This window comes from Stylophora pistillata, chromosome 3 (genome assembly GCF_964205215.1).
Source record: "Stylophora pistillata chromosome 3, jaStyPist1.2, whole genome shotgun sequence".
NCBI lineage: Eukaryota > Metazoa > Cnidaria > Anthozoa > Scleractinia > Pocilloporidae > Stylophora > Stylophora pistillata.
In genome coordinates this window covers 35,920,965-35,945,964 of record NC_142521.1, presented here as the reverse complement: position 1 = coordinate 35,945,964, position 25,000 = coordinate 35,920,965, and the positions used below count along the sequence as shown (strand labels likewise).

Here is a 25,000-nt window from a genome sequence, read left to right as displayed (position 1 = left end):
TGATTTGCTTCTTGTTTGTTTGTTAGCGGGGCGCTCAAGCATGACGCACACCAATGCTTCAATAATACTGGCTGCATATTATCACATCTTCTCAAGAACTTTTAGATGAAAAAGATGTTAATGGAAACTACGTCTCAAATTGCATCTTCCCTCGACTCGCTTGAATAATTTATGCGCTGAGAAATGCGGTGGGGGGCGCTTTATTTTATTAGGACGTGGCAATTTTGCTCTAATTTGGATATCAGAATGGGAACAACAAGCCAAAGCGCTTGTCGGGGTGACCCATCTCAAACGGCTTTTTCCCGATTTCTTTTTCCTTTTTTCCCCGAAGTTTTACTAGTTTAAAGTTCCTCACACACTCACCTCCCCCCCCCCAAAAAAAGAAAAAATTTTCCAACGACTTTCGCGCACGCCTTTCTTCTTTTCCAATTACTTCACGCTCTCATCTCTTTTTGCCCTATTATCCTCCTGAAATATGTTGTGGTTTTTCTATGTTAGTGAGGGTTTACCGATATATTTTGGTTCAACACACTTAAAAGGTTTAGGGGTGTGAAGTTCATCTTTTCATACAAAACTAACGGATGCATGCATGCTAAATTTTTCGTTTCACCTAAACGGTTAGAACTTTGCAAAATACATGATGAAATGGCCGCATTTGGATTTTACACAAGGACACAAATGCTCTTTGTTTGGTTCTTTCTACTTTCTTGGATTGACACTTCCTGTTAACAAAAGCGAATAAATGCTGGTACAGACTGTAGGAAACAATTCCATCAAATCCAAAGCAATTTACATTCTCGTCAAATATCCAAACACGAATAAAAGAATTCAAACATGCCAAAAAGTAAAATTGTGTCAAGAAGTTTAGTCAGAGAAAAATTCTCGCAACACGTCTTTTTTTTTCTCTTTCGAGTAAAGCGTAGCTACGTAAGATTTTTCTTTCAAGATCTCGTCAAAAAAAACAAAGGCCAATCGAATGAACTCCCAAAGTTGTCAATTATAGTGTAATCAAGAAATATCAAGGAGCCTCGCCCATGGGGACAAATTCATCTACTATACTGGAAACTACGACGAGCTGTTAATAAATGCAACACGTTCTTCAACAGAACAACATCCTCAACTGTGTAAACACAAATGTGAACCCTTCTCACCAGTGACAAACCATGGTTCTCAGTCAAAGGCAGTGCAATGTTGTTGTTTTCATTATTTGCCAAAATATCCACAGGTGGCTGAGAAGAGCAAACCGGCGCTGATATCAGTTCAGGAAGCAATTTAGAATGGATAACCTCATCTGTTATGTCAATTAGACAGACAAAGTTTCTCCCCTCGCAATTTTTGAGGAAAAAGTTTGCATGGAGTAAATCGGCATACTTTTCTACATATTTACTTTCTCCAGAGGAAGTTGAAACGATCGCGTTCAAAGAAATTATGGAGAGAAAGTCATCATTAGCAGCTAAATAATTTTTAAAATGTAAATAGTGTGGAAAACTTCAGATGGATTTTAAGAAGTTTTCTGGGACAGAAGCAGAGGAGTGTCCCTTCCCAACTATTACAACATGGTGAACACATGAAAGAAATGCAGAATGCACTGCTGGTCTGTCTGAGGCTGGACACCAAAACAAACAATCGACACAGAATAGAATAAACGCGTGTTGTTCATCAGACAAATCATAGCGAGAAGGCGTCTTGGTGAACTTGTAATTTGTGAGACCTTCTTTCTCTCCGAGATACTTTAGATGATGAAAAACAATCCCGGCAGCTTCTGATGACAACTCAGAAACGAATTTTAGAACTTCAGCCATCTTCCTTAATTTTTCAAACGTATCCATTCCTGACAGGCAGGTTACAGTTCCATTCTTCTTAACCGTCAGTTCTTGAACGATGAACCGGGCGGCGAGAAACTCATGGACGGACTTATAAAGAATATAAACGATCTTCTCACGGTTCAAAGCGGAAAGTTTGGAAAGTTGGAAAAAACCGATATGTATTAGCTTTTCGAACAGATCACCATTTCTAAATTTGCTGAAGTTAAAATGAAGGCGATCTTCCAAAAGCGCGTTATACGCATGTTTTCCTATTTTGGAAAGTTCGTCTTGATATTCATATATGCTTTTATCTAAACATACTTGAGGTATAAAGAAAATGATTTAGAGACTGAATTAATGCAATGAGTAAGTAATTATCATGTAACGAGGTCCTACTCAGGACGGGAGTGAGATATAAAAGGTGCTCTGTCTTTCACTAAAACACCCCGCCTGTTTTTCCTGTGTCATCAATGGGAGATTATTAAGGGTATAAAGTTTTACTGTTTGGTAGAAATACAAAAGTGGTAGCAGTTTTTCGGGAGGATATAATCAAAGGACTCCATCCCTTTTCGGTACAACGAGGTAAATAAAAGGGAAGAGTTTGGATCTTCTTTGCACAAACAAATTATTAAGTGCATGTACTTCCCCTTCCCTCAGAGCCAGTGGCTAAATAGTCCACCAGTCACAGGAGTCTCCCGCAGTTCAGTGGTAAAAGCATAAAAAACAACATTAACTTGGCAGCACCAAAGCCAAATGGTTGCCCTTGAAGTTCATCAAAACAAATCCCATAAAAGTTGGGTTGTCGAGCAACAGGCCCAGCGAAAATCTTAAATTGACCGCCATTTCAACGCCGTTAGAGTGTGCGTCCATCACAACCTGTGCAGTCAAAAGTTCGTTACGACGCGGTCAGCCTGGACACTAGCAAAATTAGGCCCAACGGATATCCCTACGAAATGAATGATTCGGTCAGAAATAAATACCAACCCACAAGTGGAGTGAATATTTTGCTAAACGGCTATTTTCAAATGTGGCCAATGTTTAGCAAAACAGCAAGCCAAGTTTCGATTCAAGGGGAAGTATTTAAGTGTGTTTTTCGAGCGATTTTGGCGAGAGTGTGCAAGACAGAAGTTTCCTTCCTTCCCTTTTACTTGGTGGTGCTAGGACGTTGAGCTGAAACACAGCAAAACGGCCTGAAATCGCGAAAAGAACAGCACAGACTACTCTGTACGAAGGTAAGACTTTATTTCTTTCATTATTTCAAACAACTTTATATTTACGGAGCTCAAAAGCAAGTCCAACTAAACCACTATACAACCTCTACAATAATCCACGTGACTGAGCCTAGGCCGCCTGTGATCTTTTCTGAATCTTATTCCTTTTTCTTTAAGCTCAGCTTTTGTACGAAGTCGGTAGATGTACCTCTCCCCTGTATATTCCTCCTCCTATCACAAGAATAAAGGGCAACAATATCAACTACAGCACCAATAATGTGTAACACTCAACTTGCATTTTCAGGCAAGATAAATTTTCAAAACACCTGTTTCATTAACTATGTGTAACACTCAACTTACTTTTTCACACACAAGCTAATTACTTGACGCATTCAAATATATTTGTCCAAAAAGCGAGCAGTGAAAGAGAATATTCACTTTTGAATTCAAATAGCTACAAGCGACTAACACTATTTCACAACAGGGAAAATGTTCTTAGATATAAATAACAAACAGCAATGGTCCCTGGCAATTAAATTAAGGCGATACTTGACAGACAAACAGATGATTAAATTAAATACTATATTTTTTAAAAGGAAAGAAAACTGTCTAATATCTTCTCAAATTGATATAAATCCGCATACAAAGTATTGGCTATCATTATTTACCCGAGCGGAAATCAAAAGTTTCATAATTTTTTAACCTTTCACACTTTCACGCGACGGGTTTTACTCCACAGCATTTCTCCACTAGCAAAACTGTTTGTTTTGCACGAAATTATTTTAATCCCTGTCTGGTTACGTTACATCCCTAGGAGCATATATCTATAAAATTAAACACGCGCTTCCAAACTTCAGAGGGTACGCTATTTCGTTCATAGTCCCTAGGTACGAACAGAGCAAGAATCGTAACACGAATACAAGGTTTACTTCGGGAAAGGAATACAGAATTGTAAGTAAAATTAAAAGATATTTGCTGTTTGAATTAGTTCAGGGACATTACGGCAGAGTGCCTACAAACGATTGTAATTTGTCCGTTTCAGTTTGACTCTATCAGGGCTCGAACTTAACTTTTGAAGTTAATAGTCGAATGGCTAGTACATGGTCAGGATTCACTAGCCAAAAATGCATTTCTACTAGGCAAGTGTACAGCACAATACTATCATTTTTATAGATTAAACAAACACAAAAAAATGTAAAACTGCTGTTGCTATCAAACTGTAATCAATTTATTATACAACTGTACATAAAATTCATTGTATGTGTTCATGCTTGTTCGTTATTCCAATTACCTCGACAACAATAAAACCCAACTGTGCATGTACTGCTGCAGACATTACTTCTTTGTGTGACTTAAGCTTCTAGCTGCAAACAGCAGCTGCTCATTCAAAATGCCTAGTACCCTAGTAGTGTTCTGTATTATAAAACAGTTAATTAGGTGTTCCCAAGTGGTAGGAATGATCATTGAAGGCAATGATCAGTCCATCAATGTAGGCCGTCTGCTCCGTTCTGACTCCTCCAGCCAGCGCCCAACTGCTAGAACTGCAGTATAGTCCTCATGAGAAGGTCCACTGACAGCTATTCTCATCAACTCATCAATAGAAGAAACATTCAAGGTTGACCTCCAGTCAGTCATGATTCTGTTCATGCAAGAGTTTCCCCGCTCGCAGCAAGCAGTCTGGCAAGGAATTACAAGACATAGTTCCACTAAAATTAGCAGGTTTGGATAATCATCTTTGCAAAACATAAATTTGTTCTTCCAGAATTCGCTTTGCCTGAGTTCAAGTTCTGCTCTAACTCGCTGTACATGGAATTTCAGACTCATCCATTCATCAAGACAGTCATGCAGACTGAAGTTGTGCTGCTCTAGAGGTACCTGAAAATGACCATGTAGTGTCTGGATTTCATTTTCGCCATGTAAGAGCAGCCGATGCATGTCTGTAACTGGCCAACCTCGGTGCTTTGTCAAGACAGCTGCTGCTGAGAATACTGGATCTGTTTCCATCCCTTCAAACCTCTCTTGGATGAATGTCATGGCAGCATTCACCGCAGATGCCTGGATAGCATTAATAGCCTGCCTGTCTGCATCCCTTTGAAGCTCTATGCCCTTAAATGTGTTGCCATCCCCTACTTCCGTAAGGAAAGAGTTTAGTTGCTGACCAGGTCTTTCCTTGAAAGATTCAAGTTTTGCTAAAAGGGCAGTTAAGTTATCTTGAACTCTTGAGATTGTTATTCCATCCTCCTGGAAGCTAAGACTCACTTTGGAAAGTGCATCTACGATGTCAAGTAACAGATGCATGATGGCAACAAATTTGTAGCTTGTGAATTTTTTGCTGTAATTCACAGCCCTTCCTTGCATCTGGTTACTGGCATTCCTTGCTTGTGAGGTATGTTGGAAGTGCAAAACTACAACTTGAAAGTTCTTTGACAAGAGAATATTCAGTGCTCTTTGCATATGTGGTACCCACCTTGTACCGTCTGCTTTGATTGCCTTATATGCTCGCACTTCCATACTCTCAGCTAGTTCTTTAAGCTCACGGACTGCCTTTGCAGAATAATGATAGTGCTTCCAAATACCTTGAAGCATTTCTTTGACATCTTTAAGAACTGGAACATCTGACAAGGTGTCTGCAAATGAAAGTTCCAACCTATGTGCAACGCAGTGTACCTTAATAATGTGAGGAATTTCTTGTTTAAGCAAGCCATAAACACCACTTATTTCTCCAAGCATAACATTTGCTCCATCTGCTCCCAGGGCCACTGTCTTCTCTTTCCAATCCCTACACACCTCTGTCATAGCAGTTTCCACAGCTGCTTTGATTCCAGCTGCTTTGCTGTTTTCACAAGCCTTCAGCCCCACAAATGCATTTTCTATCTCACCTTTAACCAAATGACATACATAAACATCTTCTACCTCACGTACTCCAACATCACATGCACTGTCTGCCATTACACTTATGAACTTTGATGACTGAAGCTTGCTTGAAAGTTCATGCTTTAATTGTCCTGCAATAGCCGTTACAAACGTTTTGCATGCTTTGTCATTAATGTAGGTGTTTCCAAGCTCAACTCCGTGTTTCATTCCAAGTTTGCACAGGTGGGGAAAGCTTGTAAATGGCATTTCCCTCTTTGCAACAAAATAAGCTATATCAAACAATCTTTCCATCTTCTGAGAGACTTCTTTTGACATTGACAACAGAGCGCGTGGTAAAGGAGCTAGCTGTGGATTCTCAGAAACTTTAGCAGCCGCAACACAACGTGTATGACCAGTTGAAGTTTCGTGGCTTCTCACAGATTCTATTTTAAAATTCTGACTGCCAGACACGAAGGTAGAGGATGAGTCACTGCAAGTTGGATTGTCTCTACAAAATTTGCAAAACATCCGGTTTCCTTCTGAGTCGTACGTTAGCCATGTGAAGTCTTTCAACCACGACCGTACGAACTTTCGTTTCGATGAAGATTGAGATGTCGAAGAATCATCAATTGCTCTCTTTGAAGTGGAAGTTGTAGATGTTTGAGATGATTCAGAGGATTTTGATGACGACAGAAATGCCCTGATATCCATACTTAACGAGAGCAATCACGCGTGGCATTTCAAAATGGCGGACAAGCGTTTTTTGATAGCATTGCATCATGGGTATGTGACTTGATCCCATGTTTCCTCGATCAAGCAAGTCAATATGGCGGCGAACGAACACGGACTTGTAACGAAACAAAGAATTATTTTTCGAATATAGAGTTATTTTTCTTTTTTTTATTTCATGCCAGTTGTTGAAATGAAAGAATTTTGAAAATGTTTGAAGACTTAAGTTATTTATAGAGGCGAAAATTAACTAGCCAAGATGGCTAGCAGATGAGAAAATCCACTAGCCAAAACTCAAAATCTACTGGTATTTGGCTAGTAGACCACCGCCAAGTTCGAGCCCTGGTCTATAACCTTCTAGAGAGAAGGAGTGCAGAAGTAAATTCTACATATTTCCCAAGCTGATGAGGTCTATTACAAGTTCAATACACTGTTACACGACTGAAAGTTAGAAAACTCTAGATGTTCCTTTTTGATAATCCGAGGTTGTCCTTGTAATATTTTTCTCTGCTTTACTAGAAGCATAGAGTATTCCTTTCCCTGAAACCGTACCATTCTGACAAAACTCCATGTTTGAAGCAAATGCGAGACACCTAGTAAATAATAATGATAAAAAACAAATCAAAAAAAACTTCAAGGTTCACACTTGTGCTCCGCTCAACTAACGCCTCCTAACCTATCATTTCATGCCACACAAGTTAATTGTCTGTTTTTTTTTTTTTTATATATAAGAAGGATAATGCAGCATTTCCGTATTCCTCTAAGTAAACAAAAAACGCCCACACTCTACAGGAAAGGCTAGACGAGCAGCGAATAAGGTAGGCAGATGTTTTATTCTAGTGATCGTAATTAGAGTTTCACATCAAAAAGTTGTTTACGTTCAGCGATGTCACAGAAACATGGGAAGCAGCGTAAAGTGTACACAGAATCAACTCCACGCTGTGTGGTAAATTGAAGTTTAAAACTTATTTTGTTATGATTTACGGGAGACCAAGCAGAAACAAACATACGATAGCAAGTTTAACAACTTCATTATCAACAATGTTGTTCTTTAATTTTTCTTCAAAAGTGAGCTTATACGACGCGAGAGAGACCGATAGGCCCCGATTTCTGACAGAGTTACACAACACGAGCAGAGTAGCCAAAAGAGAAAAGAATCCAACTGATAAATAAGAATAAGGAAACTATTTAAGAGCGAATAAATTATAACACAGTGCCGAGTTTGACTAATGGTCGCGTGTCGCGGGTCGCGCGTTTTAAAATGATTTGTTTTGCTTTTTAGTTGTTTATTAGCGGGGTTCTCAAATAAAAACCCAAATAAACACATCCCACAAAAACAACACAAGCCTAAAAATTTCAAAAATTAAACTCCTGATTACCCAAATAAATTTTGTCAGTAAAAAATTCTCACAATTCCTCTTTCCTTGTTTCCCTATGTAAGGCGTAACTACAGAAGATTTCTCTTTCAATATTACCTCAAAAAGAAAACCCAATCAAGTGAACTCACAAAGTTTATCAAAAAATATCACCAAGCCTCGTTCCATTAGGACAACTTCATGTACTATACTGGACACTACTGACAGAAAATATGTAGTATTCAAGTCTTGAAAGCTAAATTTGTTTCTTTCTTCATTCAGTTTCGAAAATACTTTTCCGCAAACCATATCCAAACAAGCAACGATGTAACGGAAACATGGAAAGCAGCGTGAGGTGTACACAGAATCCGTTTTACTGTCTGCCAAACTGAGGTTAAAAAATATCATTGCTCAGGATTATTTAATGGACGATTGCAAGACCAAGTTGAGACAGAGACTTACGAGATTCACTCAAGAAAAACTCATTATTTGCAATGTTTGTCTTTGATTTTTCAAAACAAAATAGTGTTATCATGGAGACCTAGGAGACCAGGAGGCTCTACGAGCAACTGACAGAGTTACTCAACACGAGCAAATAATCCAAAGAAGAAAAGAATCCAACTGATAAATGAGTATAAGGAAACCATTCAAGTCCCAGTAAACTATAACACCGTGCCAGTTTCGTTAAAGAAGACAATTATTACACCTTCGACTTTTGTTGAATTATTTCCTATCATCGGCACAAACCTTTAAGACGTGAAGATAGGACAAGAGAATCAACGCGACTTTCACTTAAAAAAACCAATTCGGATTTTAAAAAAGGAAAAAATCCCTTTTCTTCGCTCATTTATATTTATTGGGGTTCACGCTCCCTGATAGCAAAAGCGAATAAATGCCCGCATAGAATGTAGGGAACAACTTCATCGAATTCAAAGCACGTATGGGTTGAACGATCCTTTCTCGTTAAATAATCAAACCCAAATAACAGCATCCCACAATAATAACAGAAGCCGAACAATTTCAAAATTCAAAATTGATCCGAGGAGTTTGGTCAGACAAATATTCTCACAACTCGTCTATTTTTTTCTCTCTCAAGTAAGGCGTAACTACACAAGCAAAGCAAAGGTCAATCGAATGAACTCCCAAAGTTTTCAATTATTGTGTAATCAGGAGATATCAAGTCATTTGGAAGTCCCTAAATTTAATCTTCGTAATGTTTTTCTTCAAATCATCTTTGAACAAGCTACGCATGAGCCATAAAAGTACTTAACGTGGGTTTGTTACGGTCTCCATCTACAACATCGGCTCCTAACGTCGCAAAATAGAAAAAGAAAATTCTGAAAACAGTGACTGTTCCTGAAGACTGTATTCTTTCTCACTAAAAATAATCTGATTAATTGAGTTCAAATCAAGTTATTGGAAAGATTATCAAGTGCTCTGCTGAAGAGCATCTAAACAAAAATTAGATGCATAACAACTGAGTGAAACAACAAAATGGCACTTACATGGTAATCGGTGTCCACCTTAATGTTTCTCTCATCTACTGCTGTACACAACTCTTCAAATTCTGTCCTTGTCATCTGAACAACTTCAAGGAAGAGGATCATCAGCTCAGGAACACTGCTGAGATGTTGGACCAGATCCCTGACCCCGCGGCCAAGTGGATTGGAATCTAGATAGAGAGATCTTAGCACTGGTACATACTTTAGAGCATGGGCCAGTGCTGATGCTTCATCTTCACCCATATTTGTAATCGCCAGGTCCAGGTCAGTCAGATTGGGTACATTGTTCAGGTTCTTGGCCAGTTCAATAATCCCGTGACCCAGGGCATTGTTGCGTATATTCAGTTCTTTTAACTTGTTTAAGTACTTTAATGAGGCAGCCAGTGCTGATGCTTCATCTTCACCCATATTTGTATTCTCCAGGTCCAGCTTTGTCAGATTGGGTACATTGTTCAGGTTCTTGGCCAGTTCAATAATCCCGTGACCCAGGGCATTGTCGTGTATATTCAGTTCTTCTAACTTGTTTAAGTACTTTAATGAGGCAGCCAGTGCTGATGCTTCATCTTCACCCATATTTGTATTCTCCAGGTCCAGCTTTGTCAGATTGGGTACATTGTTCAGGTTCTTGGCCAGTTCAATAATCCCGTGACCCAGGGCATTGTCGTGTATATTCAGTTCTTCTAACTTGTTTAAGTACTTTAATGAGGCAGCCAGTGCCGCACATTCCTTTTCTCCCATTTGGACATTCCTCAACACTAATTCCGTCAACTGTGGCACGTGATGAAGACTCTCAGCCAAATGACTCACACCACTGTGTAAAGGGATGGAGAACAGGTCGAGCTCACGCAAATTTGGAGAATGCTGCAGTGAGTCAGAAATAAAAGCTTTATACTTTGCTGCTGTATTGATGTCGGAAACTCTTAATCTGTGGAGATTGTCAGTAAAATTATTTCCGTTAATCGCGCTCTCAATCAATTGAAAGGCTTCCTCCTCCTCCTCCTCCTCCTCCGATCGTCTCGTTATTCTAACTATAATTTCTCGAGGAGCTGTTACTAAAGGCAACACGTTCTTCAACAGAACAGCTTCCTTAAATGTGTGAACCCAAATGTCAACCTTTCTCACCAGTGACAAACAGTGGTTCTCAGTCAAAGGTACATCAATGTTGTTGTTTTCGTTATTTACTAAATTATTCAGAGGTGGCTGAGAAGAGCAAACCGGCGCTGATATCAGTTCAGGAAACAATTCAGAATGAAAAACCTTATCTTTTATGTCAATTAGATAGACAAAGTTTCTCCCCCCGGATTTTTTGAGGAAAGAGTTCCTACCGAGTATATCTGCGTACTTCTGTACATCTTTACTTTCTCCAGAATACGTTAAAAGAACCGCGTTCAAGTCTAACATTATTGATAGAACATCATCGGGAAAATGTTCAAACGGCCACTCATGTACAAAAAATAAATAGTTTGGGAAACTGCTGACAGATTTGAAGAAGTGTTCTACAGCAGCAGTAGACGTGTTTTTTTCCGTAAGTATCACAACATGGTTAACACATGACAGAAATGCAGAATACACGGCTGTTCTGTCTGAGGCTGGACACAAAAACAAACAATCGACACAGAGTACAATAAACTGTTGTTGTTCGTAAGACAAATCATCTTCAGAAGGTGTCTTGGTGAACTGGTAATTTGTGAGACCTTCTTTCTCTCCAACGTCATGTAGATGATCAAAAAGAATCCCGGCAGCTTTTAATGACAACTCACATGCGAATTTTAGCACTTCAGCCATCTTCCTTGATTTCTCAAACGTATCCATTCCTGACAGGCAGGTGACAGTTCCATTCTTCTTCACGGTCAGTTCTTCGACAACGAACCTGGCGGCGAGAAACTCCTGGACAGACTTATGAAGAAAATAAACGATCTCCTCACGGTTCAAAGCGGAACGTTTGGAAACTTGAAAAAAACCCACTCGTATTAGCTTCTCGAAGAGATCACCATGCGCACATTTGCTGAAGTTAAAATGAAGACGGTCCTCCAAAAGAGCATCATATGCAAGTTTTCCTATTTTGTAAAGTTCCTCTTGATATTCATCTATGCTTTTACCTGTTGCGACGTTGTCTGCATCTTTTGTAGCCATGTGATCCAAGAGAGTCTGAATAAATTGTACGTAAATGTGCGCACGAGACGTGGGTAACTGATGCTTTTTCTCTTTCCAGAGAAGACACAACATCAACCACAAAAGCGGTATTTCTGTCAGCTCTTCGAGGTCCTGCTTCTTCAGGTAGTCAAGTAACCCTTCAACGTCCTCCTCATCAGCAAGAATCTTTCTTGCAAACTGTTTCTTTTGTTCCCTGCTATCGAGCCCGTTGATTTCAAACTGAGCATGACTTGGCACTCTAAGCTCATCCTCTTTCACTGGCCGCGTTGTGATCATTACACAACAGTCTCTCAGCTGACTGCCTCTCCAAATCTGGTGAACTGGGGATGACTTTCCACCGCTGTACTCGTCATATCCGTCCAATATAAGCAGCACTTTCTCCTGGTTCTGACGAACATATTCATACAAATTATTGACTGCCTTCGGGTCATCAGCAGACAACAGTTCAGCGGTTTTCAACATAGTACAGAGGTCCGGAATATCACAAACGTCTCGCAACTTTATTAACAGTAAAAGAGAAAACTTTCTGAGGATCTCCTTTTTGCCATCTGCCCAATCTACAGCTAATTTTTGACTGAAGGTAGACTTTCCTATTCCAGGTCTTCCATACACTAGAATTCGTCTACGGATGGGATGATGTTCGTCACCTTCAAATACTTCACTGATGTCTCCCACCCTTTTTTCGTCGGACCGTCAGGTTTTCTGTGATCTTGTAATAACGTCAACTGTATGTAAATATCATTAATGTGTACCGTGTTGTCTGGGTCCCATGGTGTTATTTTCACTTGACATATGGTGCTGTAAAACTTTCGCAGCTGGTTCTGGTACCATTCCGAAGATTGCATCGCAGAGGAATCTGTAGACAAAAAAAACAGCTTCCTAAATTTTTGGTAACTCTCAAATTGAAGAGAACATAATCATTTCTAGACTAGAGTTTTTCATCAGGTTGGAGGCTGCATTTTTATCAACTTTAATTTGTAACTTCAGTAAAACTTACTCTTCAAATCCGGGAGTAAATAGAATGAATCATATTGTCGTTAGTCATATAATTCTATATTTCCCTTTATCTGGGCATTACGGTCCCCCCTTTACCTGAGCATTATCCCCCCTTCCCCCCCCCCCCCCCGCGGTCTTCAATCCTCCTGTGAAAATGAGGAGTGTGAGCTCATTTCATGAACAGCGGCGGGTAATGTCCTATGGTGAGCCTACTGTTCCGGTACGCGAGACTGAACCAATGCAAAATCTAATAAGGAAAACACTGTTTTGATGTGATGTGTGACAAGTGAAAGAATTTACCGTACAACTTTATTTTTAGAAAAAAAAAATTAGGGAAACCCTTAAATCTTCTAGAAATTGCGCAATCCTTGAAGCCTCCTGTCTGAAACTAAGAAGATGAATGCAGATTCTAAAAGTTATAAACTGAAGTCCTATGCGATAGGTACCTTTCAGCTTCGAGCGATTTTTGTCCTGGTTCAGTGACTCGCTTGATGACTTCCTCTTTCCACCTGGCAAAAAATAAGTAAAATAATTAAGTACGAGAGACAGTTCAATTGTACATGTACAATGATGCAGAAGGCATGAAGGCAGAAAGCATGAATTAACCCAATTTTTTTTACACAATCTGCCAAGAGAACGTCAGCGAGAAACACGCCAACTTTGGAGCAGACACATATAGCATGAATGACAGCTTAAAGTCAAAAGTATTATATTCTGTGTGTAGTACTTTAGTTATTTAGCTTCATATAAAATAGAATTATTAATATTGTCATTAATCATATTATTCTACTTTTCTATTGATCTGAGCACTACACTGTTTTATTCTTTGACTCCATTTGCACCGCATTCTCCAGTATAGTCTTAGATTCTCCCGTGAAAATGAGGAGTGCGGGCTCATTTCACGAACAGGGCGGATAATTGATCTGATGGTGAGCTTAATGTTCCGGTACACGAAAATGAATTAATGCAAAATCTAATAAGGATTATACTGCCTTTGATCTGTGTAAAGTGATATGGTTCACTGCAAAACTTTATCTTTAGAAAAAAAAATCATGGAAAACGATAAACCTTATAAAAACTGTGCAATCCTTGAATTCTGAAGTCCTTGCAATAAAAAAAGTACCTTTCAACTTTGAGCGCTTTTTGTCCTTGTCCATTGACCCGCTTGGTGACTTCCTGTTTCCACCTTGTAAAAATAAGTACTGTAACTAAACATGTTGTCCATCAATTAAAATATCTTTAAGAAAAGAAAACCAAATAGAAAGAGTTGACATAGCCACATAGCGTTTGGGACCGACGGAACATGCCATCAAAAGTGGTTTAAACCACTGATATTTGAACACTGAGTCCTAACCTTGACTGGAAAGCTCTATTATTAAATCAGTGTCGCTGTAGAGGTTATACAAATGCAGAACTGCGATGAATTTAACACTTGTGTGATTCTCCTTGCCTCTGCCCGAAAAAATTCAACATTTTTAAATGCTGAATTTTAACTGCAGTCTGTTAAAACTTATAAAACTGCAACCTATGCTACAATTGGGCTAAAAGACTCTTCATTCAAATATATACCTGCTATTTTGTCAGACGAGGCCTGTGACTGATGGGAAGACTGGGCACTAGAAGAGGAGGGCTGTACCGGAGCGTCTTTGCTCGGTGCTGAAAGTTGTCTGTCAGTTGAATTATCTTCAAGAACACAAAACCAAACAGACAGCATTTATACAGCCTCATGAGGTTTGGAAAAGAACATGGCACTACATTTAGTTCAAACCACCATGACTCTAAAACTGTGTCCTAACCTTGCTTGCTACGCTATTTGCTCAAACAAATGTGGGTGGAAGATTTCTATAAATGCAAATCTATGTAAGTGAGGAATTGGTGCCATGCGTTTAATCCCTTCTACCTCTGCCAAGAAATTCAACATTTTCCGTACACTAAGGGGAAGCACCATGCTGTAATTGGGCCAAAATTACTACTCTTGGAAGTCTTAACGGACATACTGTGAATTTGTAGACAACGACAGTGGCTCAAGTGATGTAAGTAATATAGCACTTTACTGTCTTTGTGTCGTCAATGATAATTTGTTTCATCAAATGAGTTGATAACGTAAAATAGCCACCGTAAAGAGTTTCTAAAACTCACGTTTTGAGAGTTCGCCCTTAGTGTGACCGCACAGAGAAATGTGGATGGTGTGTGGTTTATATCATTGGGGTGCAGCAGGGGAGCTTACAACACAGGAGATTCTACATGTAAATGTCTACATGATTCTACAGTTGAATTATGGGGGTCAGAGGTCTTCTTTCCCGGGGGACAAAGTTTTTCAAAAAGTTTAAAAGCATTCCACCATCAATCTTGAGCAGATTCAAAACCCACACCGATAATAACCCGCACGGATATTAACCTGCACGGATGATAACCCGCATGGATAATAACCCGCACGGTTAATAACCCGCACAGATAATAACCCGCACGGATAATACCCCGCACGGATAACAACCCGCACGGATAATAACCCGCACGGAAAATAACCCGCACGGATAATAACCCGTACAGATAACTTAGAGCTCCTGTATGTCGAGTTGAGGTAAACATCATTATTTAATTTGTCAGCTTTTGCTAACTCAACACAACATCTATTAACAAAGCAAGTGAAAATTGCTGACAAACATGTAACATTTCTGATCCAAGAGCTGTTCTCATTGATCAGCACATGATGATAAATCATTACTCATGTTTCTAATTCAGTTTAGGTAGAGACTTTGGTGATTTGGTTCCAGCAAATTCATTTCAAACAAAACTAAAAAGCATACAAGAACAGCTAGTAACGGCAGGCAAATAAACTGTAACTCTGAAATAAAGTAATGCTAATCTGTTTACCTTTGTAATGTGGCCAATCATCAAAAATGCTGCATTTATTTAGAATGCTGACAACAAGAGAGGCTGCTGTGACACTGGCGAATGTTTTCCAACTTTCTTTTTCTTCAGATCCATCTGCATAACCTGAAATACCCTTGACGACAACCCACTCCATTTTCAGATCATGTGCTGCACTGTAAACTCCTGAGACAAGAAATGACAAGCTTTCATAAATACAACAACAACTTTGCCCCAACATCTATTGCTCTTTACCTTTGCCTTTGTTATCAAAGATTTGTAGGAAACTGGAGACATATTTTGGAAAGTCACCCTACATATATACTGGCTGCAGAGTTAGTCCCTCCAGCAAGAGCTTCTCCCAGCTCCCATACCATTAGGGTATTAAAACTGTAACTCTTACTCTCTCTACATGTACATAAACCGCTAGTTAGTTCATCAGTATAGGCATCTCTACTCAGTCTGGGTGTAGAGACACATTGTGAGAGTAAAGCATCCCAGCCAAAACTATGACACAATGACTTCAGCCCAAGTCTTGACCCCAGACCTTTTGACATGAAGTCCAGCAAGTTGACAATCAAGCCAGTGCATCTCTCATCACCAGCAGGCAAATTTACCCTCCACAAATGATATTATTAAAGTATAAACTCTCTTTTCAATGATTAAAATATATCCCATTATCTCTGTCATTATACTGTCAGCTACAGTTAATTCAAACAGAAAGAGATCATACCCTCCCCTTCTGTTTCAATTGCAATTGCTCCAGGAAATGACTTCACAAGTTGGCCACTGCGCCTCTCAGCTTGTACAAGTTCAGAACCACTCAAAATCTCACCACCGAGGACTTCAACTTCTCTTTCTTTAGGATATTCTAGGGGTGGATTCCAACCAAAACCTGCACATTTAATGAGATCAGCAATGTCTTTGCTGACAGGAGCTGTGACCCCACAAAATTCCATGCGATCCTTTGTAAACTTCTGATAGGAATAGGTGGTGAGTTTTTCTGATAGAACCACATCCCCCAGCTTTGTTGTTTCCTGATTCATACCACTACAGTGGCCCACAGAAAACACAGCTTTTGGTCTCAGCTGAGTGACAGCATTTTTCACAACAGTCAAAGAACCACCCGGAGCTTTAGAGCCCTCTGAGCATCTCATCAAAGCAACTTTCAGTTTAACATCTTGATCTTCACCAATGCTGCCAAAGTATACATGACCAAGCCCTTTACAATAGCTTGTGAATGGATCAACAATGTAATAGTAGCAACTTAAGAACTCACAGTCCTTCACTGTTAACAACAGAATGTCAATTGGGAGTTGAACATCTTTCCAATGTTTAAAAGTCTGGGTTAGTGCACTTATCTCTGGAAGATCAATACTGATCTTTGGTGGGTCACCGTAACTGTTCTTTGAACTACTCTCCTCAGTCCTCACAGTTACTGACATTGTCAATCAGCTTCTGGAAAAAAAAAAAAAGGGAAAATTGAATTATGCAGAGTATCAAAAGGCAATGTATAGTTTACCATAATTATTATTTAAGCTTGATAACCTGTGCCCAGCATAACATCTTGCCTCTTTCCTCAGCTTTGAATTAATGCAACTGTAAAGTTCATTCATTTCTGAAGTCACCTGAAGGATTACAATAGAAAATCAAAGTACCAAAACTTTGCTTTTGAACTATACTCATTTTGATAATCTCCCATCAAGACTTGGAAAGTGATAGGTTCAAACAAGAGAAACTTGATGAAGACCCAAGTAATCTAACAATGTAGCACATCTCATTTTGCAAATAAATAAGGCTCAAAGTGCCTTCTGAAATATCAAGTGCACAGAACTCACTCAAAAGCATTTTGATAGACTCATTGAAGGACTGGAGAGAGTGACACCAAAAGCTTACAACTTTTTGGAAAAAGGCTGGTGGTGCTGATGAAGAAGGTTTAAAAAATAATGAAAGAATGAACAAAATTGCCAAAAGTAAGTGAACAGGAAAAAAAACAAACAAGGACAAGTTCATCTTTAAGAAGCAGAAGCTCAATACTGCAGACACATTCTGACTTCTGAGGTACCCTCACTGGCTATCAAATCTGGCCAAGGTCAAGCCTATTACCCAGTTGTCATTACACCACCTAGTGAAACTCAAATTCTAAGATTGCTTGGAATGATCAACTATCTGGGCAAGTTTGTCTTGGATAGTTTTTTCTGATATGTCAGAATCTCCAAGGAACCTTCAACCAATTAAGCTCACTTAATTGTCAAATCCATGAAGAAAGCTTTCACAAATACAGCAAGATGATTTCTGAGCCACCACTACTCTGCTGGGTAGATGAAAAGGAAAAAATTGAAAAGCAACTGTGGCCTGGGTGCAGTTTTACTTCAAGCTGGTAGACTGTGGCTTTGCAAAGTTGAACAATGACTCAGACAGAGCAGCGATAGATACAGATAGAGAATAGGTGCCTTGTATCAGTGTTTGGTTGCACAAGATTTTACCTCTATCTGAGTATCTCCTCCATACATAAGAAAAGATTACTGCCATTACAGATAACAAACATAAATAAGAGATAACCTTAGCCAAAAGCATTATAATAGTGCACCCACTCCTAAAGTACCACTTCAGTCTCGTTTACAGAATAGAACTCAGATGTTCTTCAATCAATCAATCAATCAAGTTTATTGTCTTTATGTGAGGCATGGTTACCCGATTGCCTGAGCCAGAGGCTCATGTATAAAACGGAAGACTATAAAAACTATGTACAAATATAATGCTCTAGATATGAGGATAAAAAGATCAGTTAAAGTTAAATTGAATGGCATTGCATAGTGGTAAGAAGGGAAATATGAGAAATACATGTACAAATAAACAATAATAACTACAGACAAGAGTTGTACTGACAGCTGGGTCCTAATGTGCTGAAATCAAAAGCTGTGAGCTTACAAATGAACTCACTAATCTTATTTGATTTTTTATATCAGTACCCCTACTTCTTAAGTTATATCTACTTTTGGAAATTTGGAAGAAGTTTCTAAAGTACTCTAGACCATTAGAGTTCCTGCACTTGTACAATACAATAAGAGAACTCTTATAGCATCTTTGTTCAAGAGACTGCATATCACTCAAGGATAAGATAGTATCATAATCAAGATTGCTGCCTAGATTTAGTAAAGTTTTAAGAGCGTATTTGTTGACCGACTCTAGTTTAGAGCTTAAAGTTTTATTCATTCCAATAAGTAGTGGACTGAGTTATTCCAAGTGAGGAAGCAGGTAGGCCTTGTAAAGTGTTAGAGACACGCTTTGAGGCATCAGTCTTTTGAGTCATCTTAGAGCACCGATCTTGGCATAGACTTTCTTAAGCATGTCGGATATGTGCTCACTGTAAGTCAGTCTGTTATCAATAGTCAACCCAAGAATTTGAAGTGAGTTTGACATGCAATTCCACCTTAGAGTCACCAATAAAGAGTTCAGGGACATAAAAGTGACTACCAAGTATCATACCTTGAGTTTAAATACTGTTAACAAAGAGATAATTTTGAGAAAACCAGGTGACCACGATGTCAAGGTCCAGGTTTAGCCAGGTTTCCAGGGGTCTTGATGTCATGATTAGATGCATAAGTTGTTGTATCATCAGCATAATTAGATGCAGAGAAGAGATTTGTGTGGCAAAGTTTAGGTCATTGAGAAAAAATTTTAAATAACAAGGGACCAAGTGGACTACCTTCAGGTACGCGGCATTTGATTGGACGCCATTCAGAGAATAATTTTATGCCATGAAACTTGACTCTTTGTTGACGATCAGTCAAGTATGATTGAAAGAAGGCAATAGCATCGTAATTCAGACCATGGGCCCCCAGCTTAGCCAATAGTAGATTGTGACATATCAAATCAAATGCTTTAGAAAGGTAAATGGCAATAGTTCCGGTTACATGTACTTTCTTAGAGTCAAGAGCCAATCTCAAGCAGAGAAGTGCAACAAGAATGGCCTCTCAAGAACCTGGACACATTCAGAGGGAACTTAGAATTGAAAGCATCATAAAGTTGGTTGTACATAATCAGTGATACCCCCTGGAATGGAAAATCCTGAGGGGTGGGGGGTGCAAATCAAAAAAGGCCCATGTGGGGGGTATGGATATTTTCTGGAACCACATATTCACCCTTTAAACCCTAAGAGTGATCAGCATCTAATTTCATATGTACATGAGCATTGATGTCAATAGATTAACACTCACCTTTCAAGTTGCTTCTCCTGTGAGATGATAACAGCAGTTGAATTAAACTCTCAGGTACTTGTTTTCCTCTGAATTGAATCAATAATACCATCCACCAGATAAACCACTACCCAGTAGATTGTGTGGCTGATTGTGTTCACACCAATCTACTGGGTGGTGATTAATCTGGTGGACAGCAATGAAATTCAACCAGCTGTGGGAAAAGGAACTGTTTCGTCTGTACACCTAGGCGTCATAAAGCCTGTAGCTGTGGGATTATGGTACTCAAATGGAACTCAGAATAATCTGGAACTTAGCTGTAAGAAGGCAAACCAGATATGGATCAACATATCAATCTGGAGTGACTACAGTACACATAAATGCACACATAATAGAAAAGAAAATGATTTTAAGCTCTTCATCTGAAAGGAGTTTTAAGTGTACTTGAATTTTGGATGCAAAATCAAAAACAGGCTTCTACCTCAGTTGTCACAAACTAAAAATAGTGAGCAAAACAAAAATTCTACAATCAATAGAAAACAGAACTTAAAAAAATTAATACAGTGATGAGGATGTTCAAAACTTACTCAATATTCACAGCAATGTTCATACAGAGTTGTCCCTCACAGTCTGGGTGTTTTTCAATGGATCTCTGTTTATAAAAGTTCATTACAACAAAAAATGATTGCCATTTAGATGTGTATACATTAAATTCACCCACCTACATACACTGTATAACTATGAAATATATATCAGAAAATAATTCTATAAAGTTAAGATAAAATGGAAAAATACAGTAAGGAACAGGTTCAAGCATGCAACCAGCAGAATCACAGTGTGACTAAAAATTTCTGTTTTTTTTGTTTTTATAACTACCATCTTCCTCAATCATGTTTACAATTTAACAATATCTAATTAACTAGCTAACTGCTACTGGCTAGGTTTTGACTAAATAATGGTTAGTTTGCAAAGCTGTAGATTAATTACAAGAAATAAAATTATTTTCAACAATCACATGATTGTTTACATGCACAATTACTAAAGTATATTAATAAACTACAAATTAAAAAACTAACTTTAATTATGGATACAGTTCACAAAGGTACATGAATAATTAAGATAACTTATTGTACCAAATGAAGCTTTAAGTTATCAAATTCAAATTGTTGTTAAAAAGATTTCCTTTCTCAAACATTCTTCAAACATATTTAATAGGCCATTTTACAGTTGTGTACTTAGTTACCAAACCTTTGATTTGGAGTGAGGCTGAAGGTGACCTTGTCATGATAGAGACCTGTATCTAGTTAGCATGATAACAAAGTGATTTACATTTGAAATGCAGCAAGGTTTGTATCATAACAAGGTCACCCTTGGCAACCAAGCACACAACTGTAAAATGGACTATTCAATTTTGTACATAATTCATTCTTGTTAGATTTAAAGGAAATATGCTTTTCAGTTTGATGTTAAGCTAACAACATTACTTAAAGTGGTTCAAATATGGTTTTGTTTCTTTCTACTGACAAGTCCACAAGTACGATGTTCCTTACTATTAAGTTTAATTAATATTTCGTCATAGACTCCATACCAAACACAGATTGGAAAAAAAAGATACTCATAAAAAAATACAAAATATCATTTCTGTGGTCTGATAACAGAAGAAGTAGTTGGGGTTAGAAAAATAGCCTACCAGTATTTCTTAAGGTAATTCCTTTGTTTATATAATAGAGTTTTTAAACACTTTGTTCTAAAGGAGCAAACATATAAATGGGATTCATTTGCAGCCTTCAGTGGCACCAGGATGCCTCCAAAACTTGCTTTTGTTTTAAATCAAATTCTTCTCTGTCCTTAGCCTGTTTACTTGGTCTTTCTTATTTTTCTTTCGTAAAAAAAATTAATAACAGTCATGACATTTGAAATTTTCCAGATCAAGGATAACCTTGAAGTTGGGTGTATAATAGAATGCAGTTTTAAATGGACTGATTGCATGCCTTGGACCTGTCCATACTAAAAAAATCACTCTTCATTCCTGCATCACTGACAACATCAAAAGACTCCATATTTGAGAGGTCATGATAAAAGCACATCAGTAGTGTATCTAATATTTCTATCAAAGAAGTTTTTTTTTAATAAAAACACTTTTACTCTCATTATGTATTTCTTTGCTGTTCCACAGGATATGGGTGTATAAATTGTTGGCGTCCTCAACTTCTCTTTAGTTTGACCACCATTTTAATAGTCATAAGAAAAGGATTGGTTAAATTGGTATTAGGTTAATATCAACAGTAACCTCCCCCCTTTCCTTCAAATTGCTTCCATACAACCAGAAAGTAAATGGCATCAAGCAATGTCCTTAAAGTACTTTTAGGCAGAACCCAATTACTGCACTGCTTCATTTTGCAATGCTTGATTCATAACATTAACACCCAAGTGATTAAAAAACTAGTTCTACACTGAGTTTACAATGGAATGAATTTAAACAGAACAAGTAGCTCAGATTAGTCACAGACACTTATTGGCATGAGAAATGACATGGTACCCTAAAATAAACTGACAAACTTCCAAGTCCTTAGGTAATAATAACATCATAAACGTGGTAAATTGAAAATAAATAACATACAGGGTATAAAGGCTGATAAGAGGGATTCCATCACAAATTAATGCTCCCTTGTATATTTTGATGTAGAATGAACAAGACATTTGAACAATTAGTGAGCAAAGGAAAATTGTTTAGAGTGAAGCCACAGTGCTCAGAGTTTAAGAATGCATTTGGGACGAGAGGTAGAAGTCTCTTACCATGTAAGGATTGAAACTTTGTACTCTTCAGCATCATTACAATGATATTTGAAACAACAACCAGTAAAACTAATATATCAAAATTAACCCTCAGTGAAAGATAATCAATCAACTGTAATCGGTGCTGAGATGAATGACAGCTAAGAACCCTTAAAGGATGATTCAATCAACGACCGTCAATGACAATTAAGAATGCAAAGCTGATGTTAGTTATGCGTGCGAAAAACCTCCAAGGCACTCGTATCAGAAAGTAAGATCCCTGAAGTAATTCATTATCAAGTGCATAAGCTTTAACATATCACTCTACTACATGATACTCATCGTTAAGGTTCAGATTCTTTGAATCCTGCTAACTTAAAGCTTTCACTTTTCGATAAGAATATCCTTTACGTTAAATTAATATTTCTGTTCGCATGCTGTAACCAATAAATTCAAAGTTAATCGATTTCAGTAAAGGAACAATCTCAAATATATGGAACAAAACAAACGAAAAAACAAACAACAATGAGATACTGGGTAAACTATGTTTTTTTTTAAACAACGATCAGTATAATCAGTACATTCACTCCAAATAAACAGGAACATGATGAGGTAGGCAACTTTCACTTTCATGGTAAGCAAAGGGATCTAATTTGTACATAAACAAGTGTGGTCGGAATAGCGACCTGCGAAACTCAGTCGAGAAGCTAATTAACTGTGCCATTTAACATTTTCTCAAGCGTATATGAATAAGAAATCTTGGACATCCAGTAAAACCATCTGATCAATGCATGCTCACTCAAGTTGGCAGACAATTACATACCTTTCTTTCCACTTTACTCGACGATTTCAAATGCTCGTTTATTGAAACTAAGCAACGGCCGTTGTGCAACTGAAATTTGGATACATGAACTTTACATGAGGAACTGTTTTACAAGCTCTTAGCCAAGCTGAAAGGACGAAATGCAAGGATTCTTGAGCTAAATCTTTGCACCATCGGCCTTTACGAGGGAACTAAGCCTCTGCATTCCGCTCAATTGTCAGTCACGTGATAAGGTAATCTTTGCTGAAAGCCGGAAGTTCTGACTATTTAAGAGTAGGTGACCTCTCACGGGAAAACGTTCTGAACGGTTATCGTTTTTAAACGGATAGCCGTTCACCGGCCGTTCGACTGGATTGGCATGCCGTTTGAACGGCTCAAGCTATCCGTTCTTGAATATTCATCATCCGTTCGAACCGTTCGAGCTATCCGTTTAAGAAACTTCATCATCCGTTCGAACGCCTCTAGCTATCCGTTCTTGAATATTCATCATCCGTTCGAACGCCTCCAGCTATCCGTTCTTGAATGTTCATCATTCGTCCGAAAGGTTCGAGCTATCCGTTCGAGAAAATTCGTCAGCCGTTCACTTCGCACTCTGGCAACGATGGTAGAAACATTTTCGGTGAGATCGCAATCCATATCTTCCCTCGTTGAATTCTGCATTTTGTGATTGTTTGAAATGGCGGTAATTGACATAGGTTGTTAGCAGTTACCAAGGCAACACATTTTTGATGGAGTGACAGGGAAGCTGGGATTATGGAAATTTAAACCCGAAGTTGAGAACTATGCTTTTCGCGTGCTGGTTTCTTGGTTGTACCTTATCTTAATCGGTCGAATTCAATGATAAAAATATTAATTATAATCCATTTCAATGCGCCGAAAGCGAAGTCGAGTTATTCAAACGATTAAGTTTCGACTCGTTTCAAGTTATCTTTTCACAGATTGTGTCAAATACCTCGCGTTACTCAACACCGCGTCACCCATCGCGTGACGCTTTCATGAAATAATCCTTCGCTTTGGCTCAAGACAAGACCTTGGCACGCCTGTGTCAGCATTCGTTTTGATGAAACCATCAATTCAAATAATTTCTACAGGCGATCACTTGGTTGACCGCTTAGCCGTTTATCCATTCGATCTCATCGGTGAGGCTCATCTCGCGTGAGAGGTCACATATGTCTTAGTGTTACCTTGTTGAATTTTGCGTGACAAGTTATATGTACTGAGACACAGCAAATTTGTCTGCACTTACATTTCTTTTAAGCTCTTTAGTTGGGAAACAGGTGTAATAATTTGCATTTTGGTACTCATTTAGATCTGTTTCAACTCCGTTTGCTGTTGCAGTATCTCAGGAGAGGCGTGAGTAGTCCAGTGGTCAGTGCGCTGGACTCTGGGTTAAACGGCCTGGGTTCAAGTCCTGGCTGGGGCTTAACGTTGAGTCCTTAAGCAAGACACTTCACTCACATTGTTTCGTCTTCTCGGATAGGACGTAAGGCCGGAGGTCCCGTCTCTTAAAAAGGGTAAGTGGTAAGAGACGTTAATTTCCCACGAACGAGATTACTGTGTGCTGGATGTCCTCCCCTGGGGTGGGTTGGGTGGGAAAACAGCAGGGCCACATCAGCTTATACAGTTGCCAATAAATTCAACTTGCTTGAACAAATAAACTTGATGATGATGATGATAATGATGATGAAATCAGTTATTCCACAAAACACGTGTTCCAAAAACATTAA

At 38.5% G+C, this 25,000-nt stretch overlaps 1 protein-coding gene and 1 pseudogene across 2 annotated transcripts in view; both read right to left on the bottom strand.

Annotated features, from left to right (window-relative positions):
* The window catches only part of LOC148735858 (NLR family CARD domain-containing protein 4-like), a 38,010-nt pseudogene extending 13,812 nt beyond the window's left edge, over positions 1-24,198 (bottom strand). The window contains exons 1-8 of the transcript XR_015998223.1: positions 23,274-24,198; positions 20,263-20,327; positions 19,697-19,992; positions 16,210-16,934; positions 15,480-15,662; positions 14,175-14,288; positions 13,729-13,791; positions 13,052-13,114 (exon numbers count right to left, since the gene is read on the bottom strand). The product of XR_015998223.1 is annotated as an NLR family CARD domain-containing protein 4-like (transcript). The remainder of the gene's footprint in view (positions 1-13,051; positions 13,115-13,728; positions 13,792-14,174; positions 14,289-15,479; positions 15,663-16,209; positions 16,935-19,696; positions 19,993-20,262; positions 20,328-23,273) is intronic.
* Positions 3,182-7,109, bottom strand: LOC111338192 (zinc finger protein 862). The gene has a single exon (XM_022944625.2). It carries the CDS (start codon positions 6,578-6,580, stop codon positions 4,493-4,495), a length of 2,088 nt encoding a protein of 695 aa, XP_022800360.2. The 5' UTR covers positions 6,581-7,109; the 3' UTR covers positions 3,182-4,492.
* Positions 24,199-25,000: the final 802 nt, after the last annotated feature.